At 36.8% G+C, this 25,948-nt stretch overlaps 1 protein-coding gene across 3 annotated transcripts in view; it reads right to left on the minus strand.

Moving 5' to 3' along the window:
* Positions 1-545: 545 nt before the first annotated feature.
* Positions 546-25,948, minus strand: part of ANKIB1 (ankyrin repeat and IBR domain containing 1) — a 117,749-nt gene continuing 92,346 nt past the window's right edge. For 2 of the 3 annotated variants that reach the window (XM_079785753.1, XM_079785754.1), the window contains exons 11-20: positions 22,943-23,073; positions 15,624-15,758; positions 14,435-14,521; positions 14,280-14,346; positions 11,673-11,818; positions 10,675-10,853; positions 9,820-9,871; positions 5,944-6,058; positions 4,877-5,010; positions 546-4,571 (exon numbers count right to left, since the gene is read on the minus strand). In XM_079785753.1, coding sequence (XP_079641879.1) covers positions 3,828-4,571; positions 4,877-5,010; positions 5,944-6,058; positions 9,820-9,871; positions 10,675-10,853; positions 11,673-11,818; positions 14,280-14,346; positions 14,435-14,521; positions 15,624-15,758; positions 22,943-23,073 — 1,790 coding nt within the window. In that variant the 3' untranslated portion in view covers positions 546-3,827. The remainder of the gene's footprint in view (positions 4,572-4,876; positions 5,011-5,943; positions 6,059-9,819; positions 9,872-10,674; positions 10,854-11,672; positions 11,819-14,279; positions 14,347-14,434; positions 14,522-15,623; positions 15,759-22,942; positions 23,074-25,948) is intronic. The other variant, XM_079785755.1, reaches the window with a different exon arrangement.

Below are 25,948 nucleotides of genomic sequence, written 5' to 3' on the forward strand. Positions count from 1 at the left end.
TTGCATTTGGATAGTGTTGCAGCCCAACCAAATGAACTTCTAATGTTTTTGGTCCACTCAAAACTCACAAGCAGCAAGCTTCCTATTGCTGATACCATTTATTTTACATTTGGCGACTCCCTGACTCAGCAGGTGCAGCCACACTACCTTTCAGGTAGGCTCCAGGAACTGCTGACTCCTTGTCATGAACACATTCCTTCATCTGCTCGCCTGCAGGAGTGAGCAGCAACCAAAGCACCACTGACAGCTTGTTTCAATCCTACATCTTATCCCTCAGCCTGTCAACATCAGTTCAACTCCTGTTCAGTAACAGAAAGGACAGCAGGAACCCTTAATCTGCCCCACCCCTAATCTCTCACTTGGGTGAGAGCGTTCACTACCACATAGATTTCAGGGAGTCTTATATTCCCAAACAAGGCCCAGTTCCTCTTGAAGAAAATCATGTCTGTCAGCATCCCATCCTTATTGTCAATGGGGTCTGGGACTTCCTTTTACCCTGCTCACAAACCAGTAAGTCAGCCTGTCACAGTTCCATGGCTGCTGACAGGACAAGGAGATCCGGGGTCAGAGGTAAAGCACTCACAGCACAGCATGCAGAATGAACATCAGCACATTTGTGTCAGCTTCCTTGACCCGTTCCACAGGAACAACATCGCTGGCCCGGGCGAATGTAGCTACAGGCTACATTATTTAAGCATGCAGTGGGTGTGCTGCAGCTGAGCCAGGGGTCAGGACAGCGATGCCCTGAAAGCAAGCCTGTCGCTTAAGGTCTCTAGCTGCATAAATGGCCCAGGCGATTTTGTTAGGCACACCCAACAAGATGAGTCGGTGCACCAGGACTGGACTGTTTTGTCCAGTAGTTATCCTTTTCTATATTGTGCTTTGTTTGCTCTTTCATAAATCTCCCTCTCAGCCAGTCTGTAAACTGGTGCCTCGTGCAAGCTGGTCTCAGCCAGTCTGTAAACTGTCCCTTGTGCAAATAGCTGGTTAAAAGGTAACATATAGCTTGCTCACAAATGTTTTCAAATTACAGTTTTAAAGACTGAGGAAGAATAATTCCCTCAAGTTTGGCCACCACTCAGTTTGTCATCCATCTGTCAGTCCTAAGTGGAACAGAGAGCAAAAGCAAGCTTTTCTGGTCATCTTTCTTTAAGAAGTATGACTACTGCAGTTCCTAAAATAAGGACAGTCATGTCATAGTCTAGAAAAGTCCACTTACATCTTCCTAGAAAGAAATCTACTCTTCTGAGATATAAAATGCTCACTGTAAAAAAATATTAGGCACTGATTGATTACATGTAAGAATCAAACTAGTCCCATCATATTCGAAGGAATTTAACTGGAAGAAGATCAGCTTCCTGACTTGGTTAAAACAGAGTCTATAATGTAATGAGACCAAAGTGAAGTAGTTTAAGTAATAAATGTTTAATCAAAGAATTTTACATATTATTAACAGCATTCATTTGGCCAAACATCTACACGGTTGTAGAATCCTATTGTATATAAAGGGGGAATGTATCAAGTATAGACTATGAAAGTGCAAATAACAAGTCAAGGTTATTTTTTTTACATTATAAAATTAACGTGTTTACAAAATAGGCTTTGCCAAACTTTATTTCTGGACTGTAAAGTCAATGACTGTGTTGTTTTTAAAATGTGTACCAAGGAAGTACAAATTGGACAATGATCTTTCCTCATGCTCAGGAGGGAACAGCACAGGAACAAGGGCTACTTACTACACCAGGTGCCCGGCTCCGGCCTCACCAGGAACATGCATGCCACAGCCTCCACACAGCACTTCCACACTTTGCAAGACACCTCCATACGGTACAAACTCTTTCTTTTGAAAATATTACAACTTGGTCTAAAAACTGATCGGTGTTGATATTTTTAATCCAAAATAAATTTGTAAAAAAATCCTTTAATGCACTATTTCAGTTTAATAGACAGTAATACACTGTAGAAAAAAGTTAATATTTACCCCAACAAATTAATAAGAGTTGATATCAATGTTTCTGATAATTGGGGAAATAAAAACTAATGTGGACTTGTGACATCCAAAGCATAGGAACAATTCCTACAGTTTCTTTTTAATCCCAGGAGAACCTGAGGAATATTAAATAATATAATGTCCTAGGTCACATGAATTCCAAATATAAGAATATTTCAAAAATAGGGTTTGGAAAATAAAATGTAATAAAAAAACGTAATTACAACTCATGTGGATATCAATACTAATACAACCTTTCACCCAGTTCAGGACTTGCCTGTACAAACTCAGTACTGAAATTTTGGTATCTGTAGACTTCTGGTAAAAATCTGGCAAAACATTAAATGGAGTGTTGGCTATCTACTATGCTTATGTTATGCTAGTTTGGGTAATATGTAAGTAAAAGAGCCATTCCAACAGTTTACTCTAGTTTTAATTACACACTGTACCATTGAATCTTAATTACAACTAAGATCAGTATTTTCTTCACAGTAAGACACTGATAACCAGGAAATTGATTTTTCAACACTAAACAGTAGTCACACAGCAAATGAGTATTGTGCAACAGAACAAACACATCAGCATTTGCTACTGAGGCAAACAAATGGACTGAACATTTATTTAGTTGTTATATTGACTGGAAAGGCAAGGCCATGGGTGGTTTATGGAGGTCTCTGCAATTCATAGCATAGTTACTTTAGAAGAGACACTGAAATTTGAATGACTCACTTATTTAACTGGCAACTATCCATTGAGGTTAGGCAAAGGCACGGTAACATGTTGCGCAGGATGTATTATTGGATTTTTTAATAATTGTCAGATTTACTATAACTCATAAAAACTCCACTTTTTTCTATTTTATAAAACACTTACCATTAAAAGTAATTGCACCCATTAGTAATTAGAATGCACTGTAAAATTGTGAAAACAAAGAACTATGATTGCACTTTCAATAAAGTGTCTCTTAAAATACAGCACCGCTGTTGCTAATCAACTGTATTTTAATATTAAAATAAACTGTTTTTAACAGCAGCATTAGGTTTAGTTAACTTAAGCTACAGGCTACATTTATTTAAATGCAGTCTCCATGGCAACAAAAGCCCATTAAAGCCTGGTATTTCATGGCTACCAAGTGGCACCTTTTACTCCCGAGAATGCTGACACTGCCCTGGAGCCCTCTGGGACGCCACACCTGAACGCCTTCTCAGCGCACGAGTCAGAGTTTGGCACAAGTGGACTGTAAGACATGAAAAGAAATTTTTGACTCATGTGAAAATGAAAACTAATTACATTGTGGGAGATGCAGCACTAAGGAGAAGCTTTGGACACTTCGATTCACACTGCTCAAAGAGGCAGGAAGGAAGTTATGGAAGAGCACAAAGAGATCGAAGAACTCAGTGTTACCAGATCTGTCCAAAAGAACTTCTAAAATGAAGAAAACCTTCTTTTTTCTTTTTAAAGAGAAAAACCACCCAAGGATGAGGGAGTAAGCCTTTAATTTAAATGTTCCATTTAAGTATTGCAGACCTTAGGCTAAACAGAGGACTGCATTTTCTTAGAGTGTGGAATCTAACCTACTTACTCCATTTGTTTTTCTTTCTCTCCTGCTCTTCTTTTTGTCAGCAAAAAGGGGAAAGCTATCCAATTAAATACCAAAGAAGTTTCCTGTGAGGTTAAACTCCAAAACGAAGCCACCATTCAAGGGAACTCCTCGTATTCAACCCTAATGTCAGTGGTTTAGAGTTGAGTTGGAATTAAGTGGATCCAGTTTCCATGAAGCACACTCCACCAGCATGCCACCTGTACCGCGATGCGCTTGGAGCCAGAGGTGTGCAGCTCACACTAAGTGTCCTTGTTCCAGCCAGTCACTTGAGGTTTGAGGTGTTTGACTTGAGACATCTGACCCAGCTCCCTTGCTGGTTGCCTCAGTACCACTTTCACCAGCTTGAGGTGCTGCTTCCCCAGCCAGAATATTCTCTTGCAAGGAGTTTTCTTCTTCTCTTTGGGTTCCTCTACCTTCACTGACCACAGCATCTTCAAACACTGAGTCTTCTTCTGGCGGCACCAGTTCCACATCCCTCACGCCTTCTGACTCATCTCCGACACAGGGGGGCTGGGAATCTGCACTGGTTTCTGTAGTTGCTGGAGGAATCAGGACAATACTCTGAGGGTTCATGTCGTGAAACCAAGCCATGATATTGCCCAGAAGATTGTCACTGATGTTGGCGTCCTGGCCAGCTGAGTCAGGGTCACTGGATGAGGGATAGAATTCATTTCTTGCCTCACTGAGAGGGTGTGAACTCAGGGTGTCAGTTGAAAATGAGTCACTTTCAGCTCCTAATCTCAAGAGGCTGTCGCCAAGTTCCAATAGCTCGGAGCTGCTCAATGCAGCTGCAGGGCTATCTGTGTTCCTGGGGCCGGAGTCCAGCCTGGAAGGTAGAGAAGTGCCTATTGCCCCTAAGGAAGCGTCGCCACTGAGGAAGTCTCTGTTTCCTTCATCGATGGCCAGACCCGATTCTTGCAATGATAACTGTATTGCAAGAAGTATATTAGGATCATCTTCATCCAAGGAACTCAGAGCCTGAGGGCAATAGAAAGTAAAATCACTTAAAATTTAAAAGAAAAAATGATTTAACCCAATGAGGTTTACCATTGTTGTTTTTACCTAACAGATAATTAATATTACCTCTATTTATATAGAAGAATTATTTTATCTACTCAAATCTTATTTTAGTTTCCATGTTATAGGGGAAAATTAAGCTAAATCTCTTTTCCTGTAATTTTGAATGGAAGGAAGAAAAAGGAAAGCAATAAAAGTGAAATCAGGAAACCAGGCCAAACAGAGCAAGAGCAGGAGCAGGGGCCAGGGCCTGCCCAGGAAGCTACCTGAAGAGAGTCTTGGTTCTCAGAGCGACTGGCAGGGGTGTAGTCGCGCAAGGAAGAGCTGTGTAGTACACTCATGGACGCAGAGCTGACCACGGAGGTGCCCGTCCTGCGGCCACTGCCGCCTTCTGGGAGATCTGTTTCAGAGCAAGTGGTACCAGAGACAGTTCAGCCATACAGATTGCATACATCTTCTTAGTTCAACTGGCAATTCCTCTTTCAGTGCAGGTGAAAACCTGTGTTCACACATTCACTTAATCTCCCAGAGACTTCTCATGCATATCTGTCTCACCAGAAGCAACAATATCTATCTCATGCCATTTGCTTCAAATCCATGATTATTATTTGCATTTGTGCTTGCACTACATATGGTTCTATTCAGAAAGGCCAATGCTACTCCTCTTTGTTTTCTTAAGCAACAATAAATAAAGGTGTTTTAGATTTCAGAGTTATTTTTTTAAATGAAAAGAATTTGGGAACCACAATGCCTGAAGAACAAATCCTCAGGCCTGTTGATCCTGATTTACTAAAGATGCTCTGCTGATATTATAAAGACTTTCAATTATAATTTAACATTTAAAAGTTGATAATTAAGATAATTTATTCCTAATACCAGAAATTTTCTTTTAAAGAATGCTTATAGGAGAAGTGAGGCTAAGAGAAAAACATTCCATGAACACAGCCAACAGTAACCAACAGCTACAATTCATGAATGCTCACTAGTACTGTTCATGCCCAAGGATTTTACAGGCATAATCTCATTAAAAGCTCACAATTGCCCCCTAGTGGCACTCTTAGTATTGCTTCTTTAGAATGAGGAGACTGCTGCTTGGAGAGGGATTCAGTGACTCAACTGAATTGTCTCCCTGATAGGCAGTGGAGATTCGATCTTGAACCCAGGTCAGCCTGCATTCTTTAACCCCCCTGGTTTTCTGTACCCTGTGACCTTAGAAGCAGCTACCTATAGACTGTGTATCTAAATTACAAATTCTTTCACAATCACCTACTCAGTTTTAATAATAAACTCAAGAGAGCTAAGAGATTAAGACATACCCAACCCAAGAACTTACCTAAAGTGCTTTCATTGGGCTCATCAGGGTCTGGAGGGTTACTGAGCAGACTGTGCACATCTCCTCGCCGGCGCTGCTGTCTGTGCCTCCTCCGATACTGAAATTCAGCATATTCCTGCATAAACCAAAGGTTATAAAATACAGGAGAGCATGCAGCTTTTCTAATGCAAATTAAACAAACAGCACACTTTTTTCCCCCAGGGGAAAAAATGTGTGATTTTATATACATGTTATAAAATCACGTGGCTTTAGAAAAAGAAACTTCAGGTTTTGTCATGCCAAGGAAACAGAAAAGGAAAAATAAAAATTTTAAGTAGTCATTACAATTGCCTGGGTAAATTGGGAGTACTTGCAAACTCCAATGCCAGATTGTAACTGAGCCTTATTTCATATGCCTGTGTCTTATTATTTAATATTATAGCTAATCCTACGTATAATGATTTTACTAATGTAAGTTAGGCTCTCCCTGGAGGTTTGGTTCTAAAAAAGTAACTGATACATTCAACAGAAAGAAAAGAAAAGCACACACTGTTAAATCCTTGTCAGATCATTAGATCTTGTATTTCTGGGGACTGCAGCATATCACACTCACAAGACAAATGACCAGGTTAAGGGAGAAATGTGAGGTTAGCTTGAAAATGAGATGGTGCTTGGTTTCCTATCTGCATCAGCTAGCATGTGGGGTTATCTCCCACACAGGCAGGGGCAGTGTTTTCTATTTAATGTATGGGAAGAACACAATCCAGGCAGATGTCCCCGAGTTTATTTTCCAGATTTTAGTGACACAAGAGATGAGAAGAGAGGTCAGTTGTATGATACCAACATAAGAAGGCTAATTTTGAGGATAATTATAGATTTTTTTCAGTGATAAACACTAAGATACTCAGGTTTATGGTTATCCAGGTTACCCTTGAGGACTCTTATATTGTGCAAGTACTGATCAGGTTTTATATTACAAATGAAACTTTCATATCCTACCACTCTGGTTAAATTTATTTGAAGTCCTTCATCGGTATAATCTAACTAGAGGCCCGATGTACGAAATTCGTGCAAGAGTAGGCCTTCCTTCCCCCAGCTGCCGGCACCAGCTTCCTGCTGGCACCCTGGACCCGGGCTTCCCTCCAGCACCTGGGAACTGGGCTTCCCTCTGGCTGCTGGCAAGCACCTGGGACCCAGGCTTCCCTTGCAACCTTGGCTTCGTCCAGAAGGTCGTCTGGGCTAATTAGCATATTATGCTTTTATTATTATAGATAAGAGATGGCAGCAATCTTGCCAGGTTAGAAACAAAAACATAAAAGATACAAGTGCCTGGAGGGTTTATTAAGGTTCTCTAAAATTTCCTGCTGAGCTGGGATATCATGTCCTCTTTGCCTGGAGGCCTACGATCCCAAACTGGATGCCTGTTATGTGTTAATATGGTTTACTGGGCCACTGAGGCCCATCACATTTCTTAGACAAAGATGACATGAAACTCTTATCTCAGTTCAAGACTTATACTTAAGGAGAATTTGTTTACTTTGTATACTTGATAATGGCACAAAATTATTCTGAATTAAATAATCTATTAATGACCATAGAATATACATATTTCCAATTAAAGAAAATGAAACAGTTTAAAAACTAAAGAAGAAATTTGTTATATAATTTTTCTGATAGAAAACTCACATGGCATTCTCTCAGGATGCAATAGGCTTAAAAAAATTGTTGTCATAAAATTAAACTTATCTGAAAATTTCCAAGGATCCTTAAGGTCTTCAAGTAAGCATATGAAAAGGCTTTAGTTGGGATACTCCAAATGGTTTGAGAGTGTTAATGCTACAAAGGTTAAGAGACTCTAAGATTTACAGGAAAAAAAAAAAAACTGCTAGGGGATAACTTCCATGGTATCACCATCCACATCTGGAAGATAACTAATTTCTGAAGATAACAAATTAAAGAAGAACACAGCCCAAGGTCTAGTAAGTTACAGAGCTAGACCTTGCATTTGGATGTCCCTCAGACTTCAGGACTTGGCCTTTCCTGAGCTCCACTGCCTTTAAGGCAGCACAAAACACATACTTACTCTTGCCATTGACTCATTCAGTTTAATTTAAAACAATAAGATGGAATTAACTTTACTGGAAAAATACGACTTCAACCTAAAAGTCTACTGGAGTTTGGCAATATTTTTTTCAGAGTCTATATAAAGGCAAAAAGCCTCCTTTTAAAGATAAAATTTTGTCAGTTACTTAATAGTTACATACATTCAAAGTTTTAAAGTTTCACACTGCGTGGTCATTCTTTAGACTTGCAATAAGGTATATATAAAAGCTTGGTCTTTCAATGTGCCAAAAACTTTAAATAAGAGAACAGTAAAAGTGAGTTAAATAATTTTTGTAAATTTTATTGATTCATAAAAAATAAATTTAAGAAGGAATTGTTATTGATACTTTCACAATTCTCAATCTCTGGAGAACAAAAGCTCAATAATTTAACTTATAAATATTCACATGTGAGGTGGCAAGCCTTCCTATTTTTTGCAAAATGAATCTGTGTCAGTCATATTAGCAGGTCCAAAATAGTCAAGGACAAGTATTTCAGGATTCCTAATGTTACTGTGAGCCAGAGGCTGCAAGATGATGCATGCATGATGGTGACTAGACTGGTAAAGTTTTATTTTTGCTAAATTGTGTTTTTATCTTGAAATTCTAAAAGCTTTAGTGCTTTTTTTTTTTTTTTTTTATAATTGAAGCTTGTTTATTTCTCCTTATACTTGGACATTTCCCTCGATATCTCTAAAGCTGTAATTAAAACAAAGAAATAATAAGCACAAATCAGGTATAGAAAACGTTCATAATTTGCTTTACAACAGACATTTAATTAAGATATTATCATTGGTGGTGGTGGGGGGAATTTAAGTAGATCTAAAACCCTCATATCAGAGCTCTAAGCATAAATTGTTTTCTCAAGTCAATATTTTCTTGGATATATATACCAATACAAAAGCCCCAAGGTGATTGCAAGTATCCTCAGCAGCTGAAAAGAGAAAGCATCTGATTTAAATAAGCCACAGTCACTTCTGGATAATAACCAATTTCACTGTCTTTCAGTTGCAGTTAACAAACGGGCTACAAAGGATAAAAGATTCATTGCTTGTCCTGCCCCCCTTCCAAGCACTGGGTGGTATAAAAGAGCAAGGAAGAAGACAAAGTGTAGAAAATTGTTAAAACCATATAAAAAATCAGACTCAACAGTGACGGTGGCAATTTAAATCTCAGAAAATAGCAATATGATTAAGATTTTCACTCTGCCTTATTTTTATTTGTGGCAATTACTATTTGTAGTGTTAATATTTTACCAGACCTTCTATATTTTAAAATGGTATATGACAACAAAGAAAAAACAAGAAGAGTGTGAAAATCTTAAAGAGAAGCAGAAAGCAATTAAGCAAAGCATTTCTTACTGCATAAACATCACTAATGTTAAGTTTCCACCTTAGCAACTGATTATAAGCCAGTTCTCTTGGGTTATCTCAATAATTTTAAAAAACTAGATTCAGACTGAAACAATATTACAGCTAGAAATGCATTTCTAATAAGTAAAATTTGTATTTCTATTAATCAATTGAAGATATTTTCCAAAAATCCATGTTATAAATTGGCCTTAGTTCTGACTATTCACTAATTAAAAATGATAAAGGGGAGATGCATTTAATAATGTGATAATAACCCAATACCATAAATAACTAAAATGTTGGCTCTGCTGAGGCATTTTTATTATACAAGAAAAACACTGCTGACAATTTCAGGATTTAGAATAGAAAAGGGTGCAAATACAAGCAGGGTTGCACTAAGGACAAATATAACAAAACAAGCCAAACCCCCAAAAAACAATTACCTCAGGTGATGCAAATCCTAAATATTCCCAATCCCATGTTCCACCAGCAAAGCTACAAAGAAATTAGACATACCATTTGATTTATTACCAGTACTGCAAAGTACAAACAATCAGACCCTTGCCTTTTGAACATTAATTTTAATTCCTCTGCTTGGAACTTGCTTAACCAAAGCAGATCAACCATAGAATATAATTAAAATGACACTTTTATTATTTCTTTTAAATTCTAAGTTACTTTATGTTTGTGTAAAATGGTGGAAAAATAACAGAGTATTTTATGACTGCTTTCTGTTTTTAGGTTATAAATGTTTATGTAAAAACAGGGTCAAAGGAATTTCTAATGCTTGCAATTATTATGAATAAAAAATACTTCAACTTATAATGGCATTAGTAGTATAAGTATGTAAAACAACCAAAATTCAACTATTCTTTTAAGGATAAATATGTATCACTTAAATAATTTTATTAATATCAGATTTCTAATATTTTCACAACCTCAGCACAAAATACAAATAGGTCTGTGACAAATTGGCAAGGCTTCCAAATTCTACAACATGTTTATGGCTATCATATCACTATACACACTACATGTCTGAAATGACGCATTAGAATACTCTTTGAATTATGAGTTCACTGAAGTGTGAAATTCACCAAGCCTAACTTGGTGAGAAACTACACAATGACAAACAAAAAATGAGGAAAATAGAAATAGTACTTGGGGAAAAATCACCAAAAAGAAGCTACCATACTTTATCCATATTTTAGGTATATAAACTCTAGTAGGATAAAAAAGAATCAACCTGCTTGCGTTTGTGGCTGGAGCTAGGATGATTCCACAGTGTGCATCCCTTTTACCTGCGTCTGGGAGCTTCAGGTGAGTCTGCAGGAGCAACTCCCCGAGCCACGGAAGCCAGGAATTCCTGCCTCTTCTGCTGTACAAGGCAAGCCGCCTTGATGATCTTGTGGCGGGGTGTGCGAAGATAAGGCCTATTGACTTTTTGGGCAAGGTCTTCAGTGACCATTTCTAGATCTGTCTATGGTAAGAAGAGAAAAAAAATTATAGGCTGAGTGGATTAGTCAATAGCAAATCCAAAGTCTATCTGGTTTCTCAGTTAACTCTAAGTCTTTTGAAGTCAGAAATTAATCCAATCTTTGAAGTAACTGCATTTAACATGCTTCTATTTTGCACATTATAGGAATCAGCACTCATTTGATAGGCCAAGGTAGTTGGTACAGATCATGAAGGAGTGAGTACACCAGCTGTGTACAAGGAATTTATAATGCGTCTATGTGGAAAAAACTAATAAATTTTAAGTCAAGTTACTGTACATGCAGATGCATGATATGTGGTGCAGACTATATGTAAAAGCTGAAGGCAAGACCCCTGTGATGTGGGGTTAGGTCTAGAAGAGGAATGTACAATGAAGTTGGTCAGTCACCGAGATATCAGCTGACTTAGGTGTTTTGTTTTTTAAAGTACACTAACTTTTTTAGTTGCACTCCTAAAATAAATTGGTAAATACCAACTTTCCCACTTAATATGTAATATGCCTCCCTCCCCCAATTTTTGGAGATGAAATCCCTAATTATGTAATTAAGATTAGGCCAGATTTCAACCTCAACTAATTTAAAACAAAGAAATAAATGTAGAAAGAAATGTTTGCATAGCTCAGAACTGCAGAGTGACAAATTTAAACATAAAGAAAATTTCAATTTATTACTATTTAAAAACCATTCTAAATGAAAACAAAATTGTTGACTAGTTACACCAAAAACACTTAGTTAAGTGGTCAAAAGAGGAGAAAATTTGCCTTTCATAATAACTACATTTTAATTTAACAAGGATATCTTACTTGCATGAGTTCAAAAATTTCTTTCTTTGTGCTTTTAGGTTCTAAGAAGAATCCATAGGGATAAGAACACTTGAGGATACGCCGAGTTTTTAAGAGCACATGAACTGCATCTTCAATGAAAGTGGTATCTGGACAGCCTCCTTCAGCTATGAAGTAAACCAGGCAGGGTAAAAAAAAAAGTCTTTTGTAAGTATGCTAATGTAAAATTAATTATACAACTAAATTTTCAAAAAAAAAAAAAAAGAACCCCTAAGAAGAAACAGCTCTAAGTAGCTGCATAATAGTATTTATTGGAAGCAGACTAAAATCCTACATAGGATACTTGTGACTTGTATGCACTTATAAATGGAACACTCACACAAGCCAGGAGCGCGTGGTGGTCATGAAAGAACACACACAAACTGATCCTGGATTCTGTTCTCACCCTGTTGGCAGCCAATCTAGCTTTAGGCCAACTCAGAGGTCTCATGCTTTATTAAGTTTTTTAGGTTATCCCTGGTGGAACTTTGCTGACTAAGAGTTAGAACAAATGTTTTGCTAAGAAAAAATAAGAGCCAAGTTATAGTTATGCCTCTATAGAAACAATTATGTAAGGAGGAAAAGACACAACACGAGAACAACTGAATAACTAATGCTAGTAAACAGAAAACTCCAGGGAGAGAGATAAAGGGAGAGAGAGTGGGAGGAGGGAAAACGAAAAAGCTAGTGAGGTATAATATTTTGGGAGACTGTTCCCTCCCAAAATATTATACCACGCTAGCTTTTTCCTGAACTACAAATAAATTGAAATTAAGCAGAATTTATTTCATAAGTACTTTTGAATATAAGATTATTCTGTTCGTCTGCAGAAAGAAATTGCATGGGTATGTACACACACTGAAATACAGACCATCCCAAAACACCTGCCCTAGCATAGGGATCTGAACTAAGATGTAAAAAAATAATAAAACAAATACCCCTCCCCCGTCAAAACCGGTTTGGCTCAGTGGATAGAGCGTCAGCCTGCGGACTGAAAGGTCCCAGGTTCGATTCCGGTCAAGGGCATATACCTTGGTTGCGGGCACATCCCTGGTGGGGGTGTGCAGGAGGCAGCTGATCGATGTTTCTAACTCTCTATCCCTCTCCCTTCCTCTCTGTAAAAAAATCAATGAAATATATTAAAAAAATAATTAAAAAAAATAAAACAAACACCCCTGCTCATTATAAGTGAGAAGTGTGAGAAGTTTTATTTATCCTTTCTAATCCTGTATCTTTTAGTCCTCTTTCATATCTTACTCTGCTGTTCTCTTTCATATCTTACTTTAGCCTGCAAAAGATTGAACAGAAACAGTAATACACATCCACAAGTATTTATTGAATGTTTAGTGTGTTAAGCACTATTCTAAGCATTAGGAATACATCAGTGATGAGACAGACAAAAATCCCTGCTGAAGAACTGTAGAACCTGAGAGGGTTTTCTTTTCAATTTGTACCATGGACTATATACTTCAAGAGTTTGATATTGATGTGATATAGTTATGTCATTGTAAAAGTCTAAGTACTAATAATTAATAAGAGACTAAGCTGCTAGTAACACATATGGTTAGTCTTAATTAGGGAATTATCCTCATAAAAAGGGTGTTAGTACTCATTACTTTAAAAAACATATATATATTTTTATTGATTTTTGGAGACAGAGGAAGGGAGTGGGAGAGAGAGAAGCATCCATGTGAAAGCGAAACACCAATCAGTTGCCTCCTGCACGCCCCCTACTGGGGATAGAGTCAGAAACCCGGGCATATGCCCTGACTGTGAATCGAACTGGTAACCTTTTGGTGCACAGGATGACACCCAACCCACTGAGCCACACAGACCAGGGCAGTACTCATTACTTTTATAAACTGGAAAAAACACATATAATTGATGACATTTTTAGGCTTAATACCTTTTATAAATAAACTTTGATTTAAAAATGTGACTCAAACAAACCTGTCAGAACCTATATATACTCTGTGCAGTCATTGTGAGATATTATATTCTAATGTGAGATATTACATTCTAATTTCATTTTTAGAAATGTTCTTTTCAAACTTCCTTGTCAGGATCTACAAGTTTGCCCTATCTCATGTCTTTGCTTTTTGAGTCCAGCATCTATTATCCACCAGTGAGATAATTTCTCCCCAGTCTGTCCTTGATTTCCACTCCACTAGGCACTCGGCTAAATTTTCTCAAGACTCGTTGGGAATTCAGTCACAGACAACTGGGTGGCCTGCAGATCTTGCTTTTTGACCAGGTCAGCGATGACTTTTAGGGACCATCCACTTTTCTCAACATTGTAGAGCATCAGCAGTGGCAGAGAGTAAGCAAAACCACAATGTGTGTTCATCTGCTAACAGCATAGGCTGCATTATGAGGAGGTGAGGTAAGCCAGGTGGAAACCTAATCACAGAAGACTCAAATGCTAAGCAGCACTCTGGGTTTCAGAGTACTCCAAATAGTACCAGAGTGAGCTAATGGAGATAAATGTATTTCCGTAAGGGCCTTAACTTCCTACCAATGAAGCGACTGACTTAATAAGCATCGAAGGCTATTTTACATTTATCATCACACATGCCACTTATAACTTACTTTCTTTGAGAGCTCTACTCAATTGTTCCATCTTTTCTTTAGCTGTTTTAAGAAGGCGTTGTTCTAACTAAAGAAACAGAAATGAATAATTTATATCATTGTCTTTATTTATCCACAACAGTGTAAGTCTGCATTTGAAATGATTTGGGACATACCTGATAGCTATGCTCATGGTTTTTAAATCTCGTGTAATAGTGCATAAATCTGTCAAGTTCCTGAAACCGTTTGTGTTTTTTCTCAGCCTAGGAAATAAAACTCCATAAGTGACTTTAATAAGTAAAAGTACTAGCTCTTAAATTTGCTTTTTTAAAAAAAATCACTTAATGATTCTATTAGTAATGGGTACTAATTTATACAGATTTGTTTACTATTTTATTGAGAGAAAATAATAACCAATACATTTAAAGGCTCCCAGGACAAAGTCCTGCATTTGTGTTCCCTGTGACAAACCACTGAATCCATAATCCCAGAGTGTAAGGCAAAGATGTCTCTCAAGCCATATGCTTACATCTTATTGCTATGAATTGAATTGTGCTCCCCCCAAAAAATTCATGTTGAAGCCCTAACCCCCAATGTGACTATTTGGAGAAAGGGCCTGTGAGGTGATAAAGATTATTAGGTTATAATCCCATAAAGCTAGTGCCCTTATAAGAGGAAGAGACACCAGAACTCTCTCTCTCCACCATGTGAGGACAAAGCAAAAAACAGCTGTCTGCAAGCCAGGAAGAGTCACCACCAGAAAATGAATTGGCAGGAATCTTGATCTTGTACTTTCTAGTTTCCATAATTGTGAGAAACACATTTCTGTGTTTAAGCCACCCAGTCTATGGTATTTTATTTTGGCAGCCAAGCAGACTAAGATATTTATTATATGCTGTAACATAATACTCTATTGTTATTATATTAAAATTGTTTTTGTCACAGGGATGTAATGTACAGCACACAAAGTATAGTCAATAATATCATAACTCTGTATGGTGACAGATGGTTACTAGACTTACTGTGGTGATCATATCATATGGCATATAACTAGCAAATCACTACGTTGTATACCTGAAACTAATATAATATTGTATGTCAACTATATTTTAATACAAAAATTGTTTTTAAGTCATTACAGAGGAAGGCTGGGATATATATGACGTTTCGTATCTTCAATATAAAAAAAGGGGAAAAAAAAGCTCTTAAGTTTACAGAGCCATTTTGTTTAAATTAAAGGCTACTCTAAAGTGTATTCAATTTAATGCCTCATTACGACGAAGATGGGAAAAGGAGAAATGCAAAGTACTTGCAATAGTATTAAGTGGCTTAGCCAGAAGTGTTGGCTTAAAAAGTTCTCTTTACCTCCACAGTCATTTCCTTGGATTGCTCCTCCACATGTTGAATGACTTCATAGCGAGTACATCTATAATAACCACCCGTGGAAGAACTATGCTTTTTCCATTCTTCTAGGCAAATCCAGCAAAAGTCATACTTGCACTTCAAAAGAAAAGATACATGCAAACATCTCTCCATGTTAATATGCAAGTTATTTTCGATTTCTGGTCTACCAATTTGTAAAGCTTAAACAATCCAGCCTGTGTGAATAGAAATACATATTAAAGACACACCCTCTTTTTCACATTTTCTCTGGAGACCTTGTCTGCACTCTGGAAAGATGTGGGGTTAGTTTAAGCTAAATGGAAGTCATGATATTATGGATAATCTCAAGGAATTTTTAAAAATATCAATAAGGAAAAAAATCAATAGGATATTTTTTTACAAATAATAAAAACATATACCAAGAAATGTTTCATTTCTAAGTGCATGGTAATCTTACTTAGGTCTATAAAGCTTTACCAGTCTATTTGAAAACATCTGGTAACTGACAAATTGGTTTTGAAACTGAGAACAAGTTTAAAAGGTCTCTTAGTAGAACAGCTGATATAAAACCGGTTTCTCATTTTTTTAAATAAATTTTCAGTTTCCCAATTACTATACTTACTAGACAATGCCAAAAAAACTGAGCATTCCAGAATGAAAATGCACCTCCTCCCTTTTTTATGCTTATGGGTTTTGAGTCAGAAAGATCTTTTTATTCCAAGGCTATGTTCTTTTTTGATACTTTAATAGTCTCTCTCTCTTTTTTTTTCTTTTTTATTGAGGTATTATATGTGTACATATCTTACCATTACCCCCCCCCACCCCACACCCACACATGCCCTCACCCCCCAGAGTTTTGCGTCCATTGTTTATGCTTATATGCATGCATACAAGTCCTTCGTTTGATTTCTTATCTACGCCCCCCTCTCCCTAACTTTCCCCCCTGTAATTTGAAAGTCTGTTTGTTGCTTTAATGTCTCTGTAACTATCTTTTTGTTCATCAGTTTATAATGTTCTTTATTATCCATAAATGAGTGAGATCATGTGGTATTTTTCTTTCATTGACTGGCTTATTTCACTTAGTATAATATTCTCCAATTCCATCCAGGTTGCTGCAAATGATGAGAATTCCTTCTTTTTTATGGCAGCATAGTATTCCATTGTGTAGATGTACCACAGTTTTCTGATCCAGTCATCTGCTGACGGGCACCTAGGCTGTTTCCAAATCTTAGCTATTGTAAATTGTGCTGCTATGAACATGGGGGTGCATATATCCTTTCTGACTGGTGTTTCTAGTTTCTTTGGATATATTCCCAGGAGTGGGATTACTGGGTCAAATGGGAGTTCCATTTTCAGTTTTTTGAGGAAACTCCATACTGTTCTCCACAGTGGCTGCACCAGTCTGCATTCCCACCAGCAGTGCACGAGGGTTCCTTTTTCTCCGCATCCTCGCCAACACTTGTCGTTTGTTGATTTGTTGATGATAGCCATTCTGACAGGTGTGAGATGGTACCTCATTGTTGTTTTGATTTGCATCTCTCGGATAATAAGTGACTTTGAGCATGTTTTCATGTGTCTCTTGGCCTTCCTTCTGTCTTCTTTTGAAAATATTCTGTTTAGGTCCGTTGCCCATTTTTTTATTGGATCATTTATCTTCCTTTTATTAAGTTGCATAAGCTGCCTGTAGATGTTGGAGATTAAACCTTTATCAGTGCTAGCATTTGCAAATATGTTCTCCCATGCAGTGGGCTTTCTTGTTGTTTTGTTGATGGTTTCTTTTGCTGTAAAAAAGCTTTTTATTTTGATGTAGTCCCATTTGTTAATTTTCTCTTTAGCTTCCATTGCCCTAGGGGCAGTGTCAGTGAAAAAGTTCTTTTGGCATATGTCTGAGATTTTGTTGCCTGTGGATTCCTCTAGTATTTTTATGGTTTCCCGTCTTATGTTTAAGTCCTGTATCCATTTTGAGTTTATTTTTGTGTATGGTGTAAGTTGGTGATCTAGTTTCATTTTTTTGCATGTGTGTGTCCAATTTTCCCAACACCATTTATTGAAGAGACTGTCTTGATTCCATTGTATGTTCATGCCTCCTTTGTCAAATATTAATTGAGCATAGTGGTTTGGGTCGATATCTGGATTCTCTATTCTGTTCCATTGATCTATATGTCTGTTCTTGTGCCAGTACCAGGCAGTTTTGAGAACAGTGGCTTTGTAATACAGCTTGAAATCTGGTATGGAGATCCCTCCTACTTTATTCTTCTTTCTAAGGATTGCTGCGGCTATTCGGGGTCTTTTTTTATTCCAGATGAATTTTTGGAGAGTTCTTTCTAGGTCTGTGAAATATGCTGTTGGTATTTTGATGGGGAGTGCATTGAATCTGTAGATTGCTTTGGGTAGTATGGACATTTTAATGATGTTGATTCTACCAATCCATGAACATGGTATGTTCTTCCATCTGTTTACGTCTTCCTCTATCTCTTTTTTCAGTGTCCTGTAGTTTTCCGCGTATAGGTCTTTTACCTCCTTAGTTAAGTTTATTCCTAGGTATCTTAATTTTTTTGGTGCGATGGTAAATGGGATTTCTTTTTTAGTCTCTCTTTCTTTAAGTTCACTATTGGTGTATAGAAATGCCATAGATTTCTTGGCGTTAATTTTGTATCCCGCTACATTGCCGAATTCATTTATTAAGTCTATTAGTTTTTTGATGGAATCTTTTGGGTTTTTTACGTACAATATCATGTCATCTGCAAATAAGGACAGCTTCACTTCTTCTTTTCCAATTTGGATGCCTCTTATTTCTTCTTCTTGCCTAATTGCGGTAGCTAATACTTCCAGTACTATGTCAAACAGGAGTGGTGAGAGTGGGCATCCCTGTCTTGTTCCTGTTCTTAGGGGAAATGGTTTTAGTTTTTGCTCATTGAGTATGATGTTTGCTGTGGGTTTATCATATATAGCTTTTATTATGTTGAGGTATGATCCTTCTATTCCCACCTTGTTGAGAGTTTTTATCAAGAAAGGGTGTTGGATTTTGTCAAATGCTTTTTCTGCATCTATTGATATGACTATGTGGTTTTTATCTCTCAATTTGTTTATGTGATGTATCACATTTATTGATTTGCGGATATTGTACCATCCTTGCATTCCTGGGATAAATCCTACTTGGTCATGATGTATGATCTTTCTGATGTATTGCTGGAGCCGATTTGCTAGGATTTTGTTGAGAATTTTGGCATCTATGTTCATGAGGGATATTGGTCTGTAATTCTCTTTCATTGTGTTGTCTTTATCTGGTTTTGGTATTAGGGTGATGCTAGCTTCATAGAAGGAGCCTGGAAGTGTTCCTTCCTCTTGAATTTTTTGGAATAGTCTGAGGAGGATAGGTTTTAGTTCTTCCTTGAAAGTTTGGTAAAACTCTCCTGTGAAGCCGTCTGGCCCCGGGCTTTTGTTTGCCGGAAGCTTTTTGATGACTGCTTCAATTTCTTCCATAGTTATTGGCCTGTTGAGCTGTTTAGATTCTTCCTGATTGAGTTTTGGGAGGTTGTATTTGTCTAGTCTCTCTTTTTTTTTAATGTAAGTCTTTGAGCTGTTTATATGTCATCTGGGTATACATTATGAATTCTACTTCATTTTTTCCACACAGCTGTCCAGTTGTCTCACTACCATTTTGAACAGTTCAGGTTAATCCACTGTTTGGAGATGCCTCCTTTACCATATGCTAAATTCCCATTTATCTGTGTCTATTTTCTGGGCTTTCTTTCTACTCTGTTCCACTGATCTGTAGATTCATGTGCCAGCACTGTGCTATTTTAATTATTGAGCTTTTATAATATCGCTTAATATTTGATAAGGCCAGTTCCTCCTCATTGTTCTTTTTCAGAGTTTTCCCAGCTATTCTTGCTTTGTTTTTCCATATGAACTTTTGTTTATCTAGATGCAGAAACAAAAATCGGTTCGTATTTTTGTTGGAATCTTTCTATCCAAGAACTTTATCTTTTCATTTGTTTGTCATCTTTTGTGTCTTGCAGAGAGGGTTCTTAAAAATTTCTTCATATTAAAAAAATGTTTTTTCTTCATATGTTGTATACTTCGTATATTATAAGTTTCTAGATTAACGAGATCTTCTCTTTCAGTATATATTCTATCTGGATGTTGTTGGTACATATGAAGGCTAATACTGCACATTCATTTTGTAATTTGTTACATAGTTAAAATTTTGTTGTTTGTAGTTTTTCAGTTGATTCTGTGGGGTTTTTAGGTATGCAATCATGCTGTCTGTAAAAATGAGAATTTTATCACCTATTTCTATCTTTTACATCTCCAACTTCTTCCCATTGTCTATTTATACTGATTGTACCTCCAGTCCAACATTAGTATTTGTGATGGAGAGCACTCTTATCTTATTCTTGATTTTAGTGAAAGTACTTCTAGCTTCCTCACCAAATATTGTGGACTGAGGTGGACTTCTTTTTATCATACTAAGGAAGATTTTGTCTATTCCTATTTCTTTGAGTGTCTTAAAAAGAATGGTTATTGATTTTTTCTCAAATGGCTTTTTAGCATCTACAAGAATTACATATGAGTTTTCTCCATGGATCTACTAATAAGATGAGGTACAGCAAAAACTTAAAAAAAAAATTAATCCTCACCTGAGGTATTTTTTCCATTGGTTTATAGAGAGAGTGGAAAAGAGGGAAAGAAGGAGGGAAGAAGGGATGAAGGGAGGGAGAGAGGGATAAAGGAAGGGAGGGAGGGAGAGGGAATGAGAGAGAGAGAGAGAGACACACACACAAGACAGACAGACAGACAGACAGACACATTGACGGGTTGCCTCCTGCACGCGCCCTACCAGTATTCAAACCGGCAACCTTTCAGTGCACAGGACGATGCCCAACCAACTGAGCCACACCGACCTGGGCTAGAAACTCTTTAATTTCCTCTTGAGTTGTTTGAGATTTAAAGTTCCTAAATGAAAAGGCCTTTTGTAACTTTATTCTTAATTTCTATAATTCCATCATGATTAGATAATATTGCTTATATTATTTTCTATTTTCTAGAGTATTACTGAGATTTTCTTTGATGATCAATGGTCAACTTTTTGTGAATGCTCCATGGATACCTGAAGAGATAGCAGAGTCTAGATTTTCAGGATATGAAGTTTGAATATAGCAATCAGATATACCTTTCTAATTATGTTGTCTTCTCTATCTTTACTACATGACATGTCATGAACAGAGAGCTGAATTAAAGTCTCTGTGTTCATCTGTCCCTTCACAAACATGTGCTCATACATGTGTGCTTGTTCCAAAGCTCTGACAGTTCTTTTCTTGCCTGGCATACTCAAACTTTGTGCCTGATTTGATAAAAGTATCTTGTTCAGTACAACTTTATTGATCTTTCAAAATTAGTGGTAAAACTTTCTACAAAAAACAAATTTTATATACTCTGATAAGAGAAAGAATATAGAATTTGAAATCACTTATTTTAGTTGCAGCACATAGTTTTTTACAAGTCAGATGAAGAAAATTACTAAGTGATTTAAAATGTGTGAAATAGGTGAAGGGATTAAGAAAAAAAAAATCCACACAAAAAACAACAACCTCACAGATATAGACACCATTATGGTGATTACCAGAGGAAGGGAGTGGGGGCAGGTAGAAGAGGGTATAGGGGGGTAATGGTGATGAAAGGAGACCAGACTATGCGGGGTGAACACACAATACAGTACATAGATGATGTATTATAGAATTGTATACATGAAACCTATTTAATTAATCAATATAACCCCAATAAATTAAAAAATATATATTAAAATGTGTAAATGCCAAATCTAAATAGTCTCAAAAGGGTAATGAATAAAATAAGGACTGTTTTAAAAACTAATAAATCTATTTTTATAGGGCCAAATTTCTCATTTAAAAAAATGTTTAACAATTTGATTCCAGAAAGTAAAAGCTCTACTGAATCATAACCAACACTGGGGCATTCATAAAAGTATATTATGATTTAGTCACTGTGTTAGAGCATAAATTCAATTATACATAACCTGTTTGTTGTCCCACTTTTACATTTAAAAAAATTTCCCAAAGTATAAAATTTTTCTGTAGCAAGCCCATTACTTTTTAGATGTCTTCTTCTATGTTCTAATAAGTACTTGTCAAGGGGAACGTAGTCAATAATATTGTGATAAGTTTGACAGATGACTACTAGATTTAGTGTGATCATATTGTAAGGTATATAAATGTTGAATCACTATGTTGTACATCTGAAACTAATATAACATTGTATGCTAACTATACTTATATTTTAAAAAAAGTAAAATAAAAAAACACAAAAAAGAATTATTTATCAGGTGGCTTTTTTTTTTTTTGGTTCAATGCAAATACTTTAGATGTATATTAAACAAGACTACTACATTTGCATAGTATGTAAGTAAATGCTTCTTATAAATGCTTAAAGAAGCTTAAGCAAAATCTGTTTAAGATAAACAACCTGATAGCCTTAGTTTGGTTAATTCATAAAAATGTTCACTCACTAAATACATATTAATCAAATACTTACTACTGGTAGGTGCTATTAAAGAAATAAAGGTAATGTTGGATTCTGCTCCTTTGTTAGTAACCCAACTGCTGATTTTTATGGCCAACCTGTATTTCTTTACACATATATATAGTCTGTATCAAATTTTCCAAGAAAAAACTAATAAGAATATTGGAGATTAAGACCACAAAACAAAAGAAATATTAATCATTTTTCATTTTCAATTTAAGATTGAATTACCTATTTAATTAACAGTTTCCTTAGCAGACCTAAAGTCTGCCCAATGCTTTGGGTACCTTTATTATACACATATCTTATATAAAGACACCAAGATTTAGATTTGGACTTATGGGGATTTCCTGGGGCCTGGCTTGGGACTTGAGTCTAAACTATGTGCTCCGAAACCAACTTTGCAAGAGATCTATACACAGGAGTATACTATCTTTTAATACTACTATTTATACATCAACAAAATTCTCTCAGGACCCTCAATGGGGAAGGAGACTGGCAGGGAAGGACTCAGGCATTTCGGACCTTCTGGCCAAATACCACTGGATCCTTACTCTTATTTTTAACATTTACCATGAGTGTCAAATTTAGTAATATAAATCAATACTTAAGTTATTCAACAAAGAATGCAGAATGCAATCTCCTAGGATCCATCTGAAATCCAAAAAGATTTTTATGTTTACAACATTTCTTCTTTGGATTACCAATCAAATTGCCAATCAACTGCAAAACATTCACAATCCTCTTTAAGTTCTTACCTTAGCACACTGCATGTGATTGCATCCCTCATTCTTCTGTATTGGAGATTTACAGTTAGCACAAGGCTTGGAGTTAGTTAACAACCAGAGACAGTTGGCAGCATCCTCATAAGCTTCACTAACTCCCACAACTTTGGGATATTAAGCACAAACACAAAAATAAATGATTTAGTATACAACTGCAAGGGAAAACCCCCAAGTGTTCTTTGCAGGTTGCCTCTCAATTTTAAACATAAATTTATTTTCCCACTAGGCTCTATGGCAAAACTTTTAAACTGCCTCATTTTAAATAGCATGACTGTAGGATAAGGAGCTGTGTTCCAAAAGCTCTATTTAGGAAATCTGATTAAAAAGAGATTTCTCCCTAAAGCTGTGTTTGAATAAACTGGGGAAGAAATATATCCAAAGTTAAAAGAAAGCATTATGTTATTCTCTGTTTAAAATAACTATTGCATCAGAGAAAATATAGAAAAAATGGTTACTTTAGACAATAATTTCTGAAATAGGCCAGTTGTCAATATAATTGCCATAAAGTCTTCCTCATAGTAAAAACCATGAAAATTATATTGAAATATTGACATCATTTTACCCATGATTATTTTAGATGAGCTAAAACCCAATGTGACTTGTCTAAAACTAAACTTACCATTGCCCCCCCCCCCCCAAAATAACTTCTTTCTCTATCCCCTACCCTGGTAAAGATAAGGTCATCTACCTAAGTTAATCCAGGAAGAGCATGATCTTGGACACACCCTTCTCTTTCCTTAACCCACAATGTCCCATTGATTCTACATCTTTTTCATACCCGTTCCTCTCCATTTCCAATTTTATTGCTTTAGCGAGGGTCCTCCACACTTCCTGCCTAGACAATTAAAACATAGACAACCAACTCATCTCCCCAGCTCCTTCTCCCTGCTCCCACCCCCCACAATACAGCCTACACAGTAATCTCTTATTACTATGGACTATAAAATAAAACCAAATTGCTTTAACAAAGAATATAAAAACCCTTTATGATTTAGCCACTGTCTACCTGGCACACTTTTCCCACATTCTGTCCCCACATGAACCTATGTTCTTTATCATCTTAAACTCAATTTATTCTACTAAATTTGAGATCTGGGGGCCAGGGAAGGATGGAGAGGGTCAATGGAGAAAAAAAGGGGACAACTGTAATATTTTCAACATTAAAGATAAATTTGAAAAAAAATCTACAGTCTTAAAGGAATTCCATGGCTTTAAAATATACTAAATTTGACATTTAACATTCTATAAACTTTCCCCCCACAGTGGAGAGAGTTAGGGGCTGGAGGCAGTTCTAGATGCACAATTAAAAACTTATTTTTTCCTGTAAGAAATGTCAATAATCAAGTTTGTTTTGTTTTCTAGCTCTTTATGCTCAGGGAAGCCCTATGTTTTCTAAATGAAAGAGGTGTTGGGAAATCACTTTGGAATCACTCAAAGTGGCCCGTCCAATCAAGGCTCTGATTATATGCAGACACTCTCAGAAGAGTGGGGTAAGGAATTAGTTCTAATCTAACCTCAGAGGGAAGGTAGGGGAGGGTGGGGGTAAGGGGGAGAGATCAACCAAAGGACTTGTATGTATGCATATAAGCCTAACCAATGGATACAGACAACAGGGGGGTGAGGGCATAAGTGGGGGGGTGGAGGGAGGGCAATGGGGGCATAAGGAAATTAAAAAAAAAAAAAGCAGCAGAGAAATCAGATGTTTTGAGTACTGACGTTTAAAAGGAAAGTTACCCAATCTCCAGATGTAAATCCCTGGAAAGGGAAGGAGGCAACTGTTTGACCTGACTGAGCCCTCCCTCAGAAATGGCTCTGCATATGAACTGAGACGAGGAGCAGCCCTCTGATGGAGCCCAGCAGTGTAGGAGGGGGCCATCTTGCCACAAGAAACCCTTTAGTTTGTGCCAACAACAGCACAGCATCTACTGCTGGACTGTAAAGCACTGGTTTTCAATTTCACACAGCAAAAAACAAACAACAGCAACAGCAACAATGAACTGATCACACTCCACTCCAGTTCAAAACCCACTTGGTAGATGATGGTTTGATTAGGGTGTTAGAAGGAACGTACTACATCATGGCCAATAAGGTCAAGCTGGAGAGGGAATGCCGTTTACAAAGGGTATAGTTATAAAACTAATCACTGAGTACAAATGTCTAATTTTTGTTTACATGTAGCGGCCTTTCTCTTCCCTTCAGCATCAACATTATTTTTAGCTCAGAGATTCTCACATCTTGTTATGACCTTATTGTCCATTGTTATAATAAATAAAGCACAAAGCCATTAAAACAAAGGAGCTGTGTGGCCTGCAATATAAGAGTGTTTTTCTCCCACCCTTGGAGAGAATGCTAGTTCCTAGCTGCATTCTAGTAGATTGCATGAAGTAAGCCATGTTCAGAAAATGACCACTATTACAACAAAAACTTGTGCTGAAAAAAAAAAAAAAGCCTTCACTTCCAGTTCTCTGAACATGCTTATTTCATACATCTGCCCTTTATACATACTGTCCTTCATACCTTCAATACCTTACCTCCCTTCAATCTACCTGGTGAGTCTTCTTCGCTTGTACTGACTTCCATACTCTTGCCTTTACTTCAGTTACATGTCTATATATCTTGATCTTCTTTCCTTTATAATCTCGTGTGCTTAGGTCTCTTTCTAAGAAATATTAACTTCATTTAATAAAATATTAGAGAATAACAGAATCTAAGACCTATTAGTAGAGTCAACATGTATGAAAGCGAAAACAAAGTTCTTTTTAAAGACTGAATTTTTAAAAAGACGATTTGAATTCCACTCTAACAATTTGTTATGTACTATGAAAAAACTGATTTGACAATCTTATTTACTTATTTTTGTTAATCTTCACCTGAGGATATTTTTTCCATTGAATTTTAGAAAGAGGGAGAGAAGGAGGAAGGGAGGGAGAGGGGGAGGGAGAGAGAGAGAGAGTGGGGAGAGAGACAGAGAGACATTAA

Source organism: Cnephaeus nilssonii, assembly GCF_951640355.1.
Source record: "Cnephaeus nilssonii genome assembly, chromosome: 12".
Taxonomy (NCBI): domain Eukaryota; kingdom Metazoa; phylum Chordata; class Mammalia; order Chiroptera; family Vespertilionidae; genus Cnephaeus; species Cnephaeus nilssonii.